Here is a 10470-nt window from a genome sequence, read left to right on the forward strand (position 1 = left end):
TGATTAAATGGTTCTTTGCATCATGAAAGCTTTCTTCAGATTGATAGAGAATGTATTCTAGATGGTTCTATTTAGAAGCTTAATGAAAAAGGTTCTATATAGCACCAAAAAGAGTTCTTCAATTGTAACAAGCCTGACATTGTCACAATAGAAGAACCTTTTTGGGTGCTATATAGAACCCTTTTTTATAAAGCTTCTATATAGAACAATATACAACACATCAATCTGAACAATGTTTTCACCATGCAAAGAACAATTAAAGCATGAAAGCGTTCTATATAGAACTTATGTCTTTACTAAGGAACTCTTCAAGAACCATCTTTTTAAGAGTGTACTTCATTAGAAGTGTCTCTAGTATGATTCCCTGGATGTCTGATTGTTTTGTGTGCTGGGTTTTTCAGATCGCACGGCTGGAGCAAACGTGGATGACGCTGAGACAGAGACACACAGAGGGAGCCATACTGTACGAGAAGAAGCTCAAACCCTTCATGAAAGCCATGAATGAAGGAAAAGGTGAGGACGGTCACTTACAGTAAAGGCATGGTCAAACACAGGCAAGCATGGCTAATAATGAACTCAAAGCCATCAATAGCAGAATGTAAATGGCATAGTGCTAAACAATAATCAGCAACATTAGCATTTTTGGACAATGGCAGTTCCTTTAGGGTAACTCTAACGATCTGGTTTTGTATGTGTTTGTATGTGTTTTGTATGTGTGTGGCAGAGAGTTCTGTCCTGTCCAGTACCTGTTTCCCCCATGTTGTTCCATTGCTGTCTCTGCTGGAGAGGGGTGTGGCCGTGGGGGAGGGGCTTGAGCCCTGGGAGAGCTCTGAGTGTGGAGTGGATGTGGTCATGAGCCACCTAGAAGCCGCACGCAGCATTGCACACCATGGGGGCCTGTACCGCACCAACGCTGAGAGCAAGCTACAGGGTACGTGTAATATTCATACGTGAAAATAAGTTTCCCCCACAGGGAATAAGCTTAAAAAATGCATTTTTCTGAAAATGTTAGTGTACAATTTCTATGTATTTGCTAAACATATTGGAAAAAAATAAAACACACCATACAAAGCATGCCATATCTTTCACACAGGCCATATTTTATATATATTGTCTATATCAAATATGTTAAATTCAGAAAATAAACAGTAATTGTGCAATAAAATGTGCAGTGTTCTCTGTACACTTACAAGGGTACATCTCAGTACCTTTAGTCAGGGAACATAACTGTACCATAATTGATATAAATCATATTTTCTAAGCTGTATTGACTCCACACCCCGTCTCGTCTCCAGGCTTTTCATTTTATTGTTCTGTTCTAAATCAGGTTATGTACAAATATGTACTTTTCACCTGGAAAAACTTATTTAAGGTACACAATTGGACCTTAAAACCACTGTTGTACTTTCAAGGGCACATTTACATTGTTTATACCTTGATGAATGAAAAATGTACCTGCACAGAACCTTTATTTCTAACAGTAAAGCGGATGTGTTAATTTATTTTCACTCAGGACATTAACAAAGTGTACCGGGATGCCAAAACATTTGCATACAGCTGTATAACATGAGGAATAAGCAGTATTGTACACATACTACATCAAACACTTTTATTTAGCTTCCATTATATGAGCTCTTTTACTGGTATAGAAACTTTACATTACATGGAGGTTCTTTAAACTCCACACTCACACATTTATTTACATATATTGTCTTTAAAAAAGTGTTCTTTTGGCGAACCAAAAGCATCACTCCAAAGAACCATCTTTAAGCACAGTGCGTACCTTAGCACAGCTATGGTGACTTTGCTGGCAACTGTGCTCAGTGACAGTGAGTTTTGTAGGCCCAGTCCACATCACTCTGAAATCTCTGTTTCTCATGTATACAGACTTCCAGGAGAGGGAAGAGGTGCTAGAGATTTTCTGTACCGAGTTCCAGATGAGGCTGCTCTGGGGCAGCAGAGGCTCGGAGGGCAGCCAGGCCGAGCGCTACGAGAAGTTTGACAAAGTCCTCACAGCCCTCTCTCACAAGCTGGAGCCTCCTGTACGCCACAGCGAGTTATAGCACCCCCCCCATCCATGTATGGTACGATCCATCACCTCACTGTTACCCCAAACCTGGGAGAGACCATTATAAGGACACAGGGGAGGACGGAGACACAGGAGGTTCACGTTAAATCCCAAAAAAACTAAAAGGCACAAAAGAGGGCGGACTTTATCCAGGCATGACTGCACCCTGCCCCCCCACAGGACAGCTGAGAACTACAGCTGGAGTGCATTTTTTTAAAAGTCTGAAGCCAAATCACCTTCTCTCACTTCAGGAAAGAGGAGGATGAGGAAAAAAAAACAAGTGCTTCAACCATCTTCAAGATTTTGTGTGATTTCAGACTGCATGGTCATCACACCGTCACTGTTCCGAGCTAGGACACTCGCTCACGTATCAAATGTTTGAATGTATGTTGCCAAATCTCAATAACCCAAACAGACACTTGCTAGACAAGAAAAAAAGTCTTACTTTTTTATGTTTTATAATGATTATGTTTCTATTTTCATTTCTGCATTTAAAGGGCAGTGTGTAGCAACCTGTGTGACAGTTTGATCAAAAATCAGTGAAGTAATGCTGCAGTAGGAACACAGTGGTGTATTAATGTGGAAGCACACCTTTAAAAATAAACCTTCCTCTTTGGTTCTTGGATTGCATGAGCAGTTTTAAGAAAGTCATGTGAAGGGCCCATATCCTACATTTTTCTCATACTTTATTATTATTGTTATTATTTATATGTATTATCTTTGGGTGCGTTTACATTCCCTCAATAATCCGATCACAATCTGATTTCTGCAGTTATCTGATTATTCAAATGGTCATGTAACAACATACTCATCATTCTTAGATCAGAGTAAGGTCTAGAAATCCTATTAAGAAATCCGATAAAAGGGCTGGATTTTATCTTAGTAATCAGATTTCTCAGTGCATGTAAACTTTTATTCTGATTCCTTTCAGATTTCTCAGTCCTGTGCAAGCGCAAAACAGACGGTGGTATCGGAAATAAGCAAGCAGCGGTGCTGCGAGATGGCAGCAAAACACTTTTAGAGTGATGCTGAAACCAACTACATGCTTGAAGAAGGATTTAAATATGCTTCATCTTCTAGATGGATGAAATGCAAAAATCTGATTAGTGCCAGATTCATGTAGACCTGGGGTTTTACATTATCTGATTACTGAAGGCATGTAAATGCGCTGATCGGATTACTTACAAAATCTAATTTTCTGCAGTTATCGGATTATTAAGTGCATGTAAACACACTCAATGTTTATTAGTGTATCATTGACAAATGTAATTCATTTTACACAATCATATTTCAACCGTTCTTTATCCCTTAACATTAAACAGGCTGTTTTTGTTGCTATGCCTTTAAGACTGATATATGTAAATAACCTCTGTTCTGATTGGCTGCCCTGCATTGTGCCTCATTCAGAAAGCAGTCCAGGCTGAAATACTCCTAAATATGTGAGGCTAAATTGCTGTAGGCTGAATGTATGAAACTGCTTTGGTTTTCATGACCTCATAAAACAGTAAAGTCAAAGCAGGCAGCTGTTTGCAGCCTAGTTTCGTTTTACATGATAAGGACAGTTTTGTTTTTTTTTATGATATGGGTCTATAACTTTTACATTATATGCAAAGTCAGACTCACACATCTCATTCACAGGTGAGGTCCTTTAAAGAAAGTTCTTCAGGGCAGAGGTTCTCGAACACACATCTTTGCTCAATCCCAACTCTCGACACATGAGGAGAGAGCAAAAATAAGAACCGTCTGGGGTCCTTGAGGAGCAGATTGAGAACCACTGATTTGGTGAACCAAAGGCTTCGTTTTAGAACCAAAGAACCCTTTTATGGTGGCTTTATTTTTAAGAGTGTGGGTTTCTTTTTGGAGCTAAAGATCTTGGTTCCTGTTAGCTAGCTTATGTGACCAGCAAAGAGCCACACACCTAAAAATGAGGGTTCTTCAAGGTTTCTTTAGTAAAGAAAATGGTTCTATAAAGAGCCATGAACACTCAGTTTAATGATGCAGAGAACCCTTTAATCATGCAAAGGGTTCTCTGAGCATTCATGGTTCTATATAAAACCATTCTTTACTAAAGAACCCTTGGAGAACCATTCTGAAGAGTGCATTGATAGTCAAAAAATCACACTGAAGTGCTACACATTGCCCCTTTAATTCTGTGATGGCTTTACTGAGAGTGAAGACAGGAGAAAAGCTGTGAGTAGTTTGGATTTGATGTGCATTTTGGACATTACATGCTTTTTTTGGACTGAATATGTATGTTAGATCATGCTTTATTTACTTAATTCTGTGTGTGCATGAGAGTGTGTGTGTGTGAGAGAGAGAGAGAGAGAGAGACAAGAGAGAGAGAGAGAGTGGGCAAACTCCATGATATTTTACTGTATGTGTGGCAAAGAAAACTTCAATGATTTGCTGACATAAGTTGACATTCATGAATCTGAATGTGTATAACACAGTGTCAGTCTGGATAAAATCCATTTGCTTTATATTTTAGACGTTTCCTTTAAAGGGGAATACCACTAAGTTGTCAAAATTTCTGTATAGTGAAATCATTAAGATGTAAACAAAGTCATTCAGAGTGGTTTGGTGTCAAATGTTTAATTCTAGGGAAATGTACAGAATTGTTTACAGGGGTGGTGATAGGACCAGACATCTGAGGACTTTAATGTCTCTAAAAGCTTCATCACAGAATATTTATTACATGAAATGGTTATAAATATGCATATATATGCATTTTTTTTACATAGGTTTTTGCTTAAAATCTACATTTTAAAAAATACATTCTTGGCAGAGAGCTACATGCACTGTGTTACAAGGTGAAAGAAAGCTTTTTGGTTCAGTTTTACCACTATTTTATTGTCATCAACATTACATACAAAATCTCAGAATACATGAAGGTTCACTGGTTCCTTTTTGGATAGTAAATAAAATAGGTATATTTGTGTTGTAGTCATGGGGACCCCTGGTTCCTATCACTACCACTGTAAAGAAATCTGAGTTAGTAAGTTTCTCTACAATGAACAATTTCACATCAAACCACTCTGAATGACCTTGTTTACATCTCAATGACTGAATTATACAAAACTTGCAGAAAATTGGTGGAGTTTCCCTTTAAAACGCCCACCCATTTAATTTAAGTTTTATATGTAGGCCAATGTGATTTAGCACTGACCCCAAATGACCATACAGTAAATGTGGGACCTTTTTGGGTGACAGTCTTCATGCTGTAGTTTGGTGAGCAGTACCAGTACTGTTAACCTTATTTTTCTTTTTCTTTTTATTTATTTGGCTTGAACTCCAATACTATTTCCAGCGTCAACAAGAACCTTTGTTCAGGTACCAATGTCAAGTTTGTAATGCAGGTTTCAGTAGACAGATACTGAATGACACAACTCAAAGTGATATACCTCTGACGGCAAGCTTAGTGTAATTCTATTTCCCACCCAAAAATGATGAAAAAAATTTATTTATTTCTCATGGGAACCAGTAGCTCTCATATGCAGGCTGCCACTATTTACAGGCAGCCTGTCAAAGATCATTACCAGGGAAAACTGATTACTGGAGGCACTATTTCAGGTATTTTTATAGAGGCACACACACGTTAAAAGCAATTAGCGCTGTGGAGATCTGGAAGTTTTGAGGATTGGAGATGCTCCATATGCAATTCCACTCCAAGCCAGCAGAGGGCTCTGCATAGCAAGCAAAAACAAGAGGCCTGAGACATTTGGACTGTTTGTTTTTAAATAACGCCTGCTGGTCTGGGACTGTAATGTCTGCTCGGACTCTCTTTTTCTTGTACAGACGGATTGATGTGTGCTTATTGTATGATGTAAATAGTGGCTGGACTCTGGTGGATAACAGGTTTAGGTTGCTGTGGTTGCATCTTCTTTCTTATGTGCTGTACATATGAGTATGTCATATGTTTTTCAATCTTTTTTCCAGGAAATAAAATACAGTAAGCTTGTTTGTCTTTAATCTTACTTTTCTCCCCATTTCTCCTTTCACACCTTCTCAAACTCAAAATGCTATTAATGTTGATTTTTATATGCAGTAATAGAGCATCAGAGCTGATCCATAAATTAGAAGGTTTCTCAACTGGAATATTGAGGGTACTTTATATGAACCTACTTGTTGACTGTAGTTCCTCACTTCAACCAGTAGGTGGTTCTAACATCTAACTGTTGAGTGACCCTGAGGCTTCAGTCAGCTTCCTTAGCCTACAAGGATGGGAGCAACCATTGTCTTACTTCCTGCTCTTGACCTTACATGAATGCTTCACATTTCACTTGCTGCTTGATGTAGTCACAAGTTTTAATACATTGGATTAATCTTTCTAAACAGATGGGGTTGAATGATTACATAAAGCCATTTCGGTGACCTCAACAATTCTGTTTCAGTCCTGTAACTAGGATTGTATGGGCCACAAAAAATAGGCTGCCCCCATATACAAATGACTTTCAGTCAATACCAATTACAATGGAATTTGCTTGTTCAATATTATGTCCCAAAGAAGCTGGTACTTTCAAGTTATGCCATTCCACCTATTAGCATCTAACGTTAGCCTAAATGTTTACAATAGAGTACGTATTTTAGATTTTTAAATGATAAATAATGAATATATCATGTTGCAGGTTGTGAAGGTTTTGTTGGGTTTGCCACAAATGTAATGCATATCAATAAGATATGCAAGCTTCAAGCAAACGAACTGACGTTTGTTACATGAAAGTAAGTCTACAATTAAACCCTATACTATACTAATATAAGCTACTCAAACTGTAGCCTACTACTGCCCAAGCAACTTAAATAACACAATTCCCTGCTGAAAAAGTATGTATATTTTATTTATTTGGCATGAACTCTAATACTATTTCTTGTGTCAGCAAGAACCTTTGTTCAGGTAGCAATGTCAGGTTTGTAATGCGGGTTTCAGTAGACAGATACTGAATGACTCAACAAGTGATATACGTCTGTCAGCAAGCTTAGTGTAATTCTATTTTCCACCCAAAAATGGAAAAATTCTTATGGGAACCAGCAGCTTTGATAGGCACTGAAATTTTGCACTAAAATTAGAAGAAATACCATATGTAGGTTTGCTCGCTGCAGAGGGTCTATACTTATTTTCACTAACAAAATCAACAGAATAATTTCTCTGGGTGCGTTCAAACTTTTACATACGACTTTTTAAAAGTCCACAGGGGTCCCTTACAGGCCCTCCCCACGCCATCAGGATAGTTACTGTGTAATGGGGCAGATGTCACGTTTGCCCAAAAGACACTGAACTTGGATTGAACTCGTATAACTCTCATTTATCTGTATGATACATGTATGTCTAACATGTAAACAAGCAAGGCACACAAGTGTGGATGAAATTCATATATATATATATATATATATATGAATTTATATACACACATACATACGTATATATATGCAGAGCTACATTGCTAGTGTGTTCCTCTGCACTTCTTTTAATACACAAATGTGTGCATGTTCTTGTCGAAAGCACCTCAGCACTGAACATGCGCGCTGGCATCCTGAATTGAGTGTCAGGCTGTTGTGACTTCACAGAGTCAAGATGGTGGCTGGGGTGGGGGAGTGGAGCAGCAAGACCATGATGCAATCTCAGTGCGTGTGTGTGTGTGTGTGTGTGTGTGTGTGTGTGTGTGTGTGTGTGTGTGTGTAGAACAGAATGCCTCATTTCTCTCACAGCTGTGCATCCAGGCAGCTGTGTGCCAGCCAGAGACAGGGCCTCCTGGCACCACTGGCAGAGTGGGCACACCAGTACACTGTATGAGCTCTAGAGAATGGCACACAGGGGCACAGAGGCACAGACCGGGGTCCGTCAGCCAAGATGAGGGGGGAAAAAAAGACACAGCAGAGCTGTCTGTCACATGTCATCGTGTTCAGCAGGTCACGGGATGAGTTCAGTCACTGATCACTACAGTTTTCCTTCTGAGTCGATACCAAGGAATCACAAGGCAGTATCCTGGTAGCAGTCATGATACAGCTCGAAATGTTGTTGTGCACAAAAAGGTGAAATTTGTGAGGCCATTCATTACTAGCATGCATATATTACATTTCAAAAATGGTAATTAAGGAAGAAGGAAAATACCAACTGTAATCTAAGTAAGAACATTATTCCAACTTGTATGTAATGTACATAACTGATACATAATGGACACATATATGCACATATATAATTTCATGATGTAGCTATTATGTACATTATGTACAAGTTATTTACAAGAAATCAGTTCAGTCTTAGAAGTTGGTTGCATTTACTGCTTCTCACGGTCCAAGTACTCCCTAACACATTAACTGATGTTGAGGTCTGGACTCTGTGGTGGACAGTCCATTGTTCTGAGAACACCAGCACAACACACATCCTTTCAGCATCGAAAATATATTCCATTTTATAGAAATTTGTTACTATAATGTATGCTGAAACACTCAGCATTGCTATTTTTATATGATAATTAGTTCTCAAAGAAAACATCAGGATCAGACACACTGATACATGTCTGCCAAAGCCATGCCAAAGCCAAACATCTGGAAACATCTCAGACATTACGCTGCTATTTTTCTCAGCCATGCACTACAGTATGCACTGTGCATGTTTGGAAATTGCACATTAGGAGCAAATCAGCTTTTCCATTTTTGTGATCTGTAGGATTATGAAGTGCATGCAAGTGCTATTAAAATTCCCCGCTGTATGTCGTTATCTCAGCCTTTTCAGCAGAAATCTGCTGTATCATTCATTAGCATGCAAGTGTCACACAGCCTCTGTTAGTGTCAAACAACAGAGAGCACATCTTGATGTCTAAGTTGTTAAAGGGGAATTCCACTGAGTTTTCAAAATTTCTACAAAATTAAATCATTTAGATGTTATTAACAGTTATTTAGAGTGGTTTGATTTGCTCCATTCTACAGAACCTTACCAAGTCACAAAAACTCACAATAGGAACCAGAAATCTCATGTTTTTAAAAGCTCCCTCACAGAAAGATGTTACACAAAATGGTTATGAATATGCTGCTTGAGGCCTGAGATATTGTTTTATGATAGTTTTGAGAAGGTTTTGGCCTAAAACTTGTTTATTTAATGCATTCATGGCAAAGAAGTGCATGCAGGGCATTCGAATGCAAAATATCTCCAAAATGTTTTTTAGATTTACCACTATTTCACCATCATCAACATTAAAAGCAAAAACTCAGACAACGTGTAGATTCACTGGTGATTTTGGATCATTTGAAAAAATGTCCATTTATTGTAGACATTGTGACACGTGGCTCCTATCTCCACAATTGAAAAAGAAATCTGAGTCTGTAAGTTTCTCTAGAATGCATTTTACCTTAAACCACGCTGAATGACTTTGTTTATATCTAAACGATTGAATTATGCAGAAATTTTGAAAAATTGGTGTAATTCCCTTTTATTTATATTCTGAATGGCAGTTATGCATTGTGGCTCATGATATGCATTTAATTTTGAACAATGTTTTGGAGAGTGTATTGAGAATATCATATAACTCTTATGCACATCAAGGTAACAAGAGACGACACCATACCATCTTTTCTCTCCAGCCTAGTTCCAAATATGTTACAGGCTAATATCCCAACAGGCTAATATGCACATCCATCTATTTTATAGGAATGTCCATACAGTTCTAGGTTTATGCTCTGTACTTCGAACTACATATACCCTGTTATACGTCATTGCCTACACAAAAATTCAAATATAAACAAAAACACTATTTCAGTTTGCCGCTTACTTCCCCTGGATGTCAATCTATAGTGGCCCCTCGTGTGACTCTCGCTGGCCCCTTGGCCCCCCTCAGCCCTCTCCAGCTCCTCCTCACACTCCACATTACCACATGAATGGCCAACTGCAAAGGGCCAGCGCGGCTTCGGACGGCAACAGAAGGCACAAGATTTGCAATTCAATCTGCTCACCCCCGATTGGGACAGACCTGTCAGTAATATGATGGAGGCTCAGGGAGTTTGTGGAGAGAGAAAGAGAAAAAGAGTGTGAGTGTTGGAGAACTGTAGGGGGAACAACGCTTTTGATGCATCAGCATATTCTGCACTTCCTGTCTACATATATGTATATATACATACACATACAGTCTATGCAGTCTGAGCAAATGTCAGAGACCACCCTTCATTTATATTTAATTTCCAATCAAAACAGCCATTAAATACAACCTATTTGCTTTTCAGTATGAGGGAAAAAAAAAGCAGGAAACATATTTTTTACAGAACTGTACTCAAAGCCTCAACAGCTAAATATATTATCAGTTTTTATATTTTAAATATTTATCAGTCTTTAGTGTGTCCACTCTTCACTGCTTTTATAACTGCTTCCATTCTTTTCAGGAAACTCACTTTCAGTTTTTCATTGAAATCTGCAG

The 10470-nt window shown here is 38.5% G+C and overlaps 1 protein-coding gene across 3 annotated transcripts in view; it reads left to right on the forward strand.

The window, feature by feature from the left end:
* The window catches only part of sh2d3ca (SH2 domain containing 3Ca), a 77556-nt gene extending 75211 nt beyond the window's left edge, over window positions 1-2345 (forward strand). For all 3 annotated transcript variants that reach the window (XM_036595177.1, XM_036595178.1, XM_036595179.1), the window contains 3 exons: window positions 402-513; window positions 725-931; window positions 1888-2345. In XM_036595177.1, coding sequence (XP_036451070.1) covers window positions 402-513; window positions 725-931; window positions 1888-2063 — 495 coding nt within the window. In that variant the 3' untranslated portion in view covers window positions 2064-2345. The remainder of the gene's footprint in view (window positions 1-401; window positions 514-724; window positions 932-1887) is intronic.
* Window positions 2346-10470: the final 8125 nt, after the last annotated feature.

This window comes from Colossoma macropomum, unplaced genomic scaffold, assembly GCF_904425465.1.
Source record: "Colossoma macropomum unplaced genomic scaffold, Colossoma_macropomum, whole genome shotgun sequence".
Taxonomy (NCBI): domain Eukaryota; kingdom Metazoa; phylum Chordata; class Actinopteri; order Characiformes; family Serrasalmidae; genus Colossoma; species Colossoma macropomum.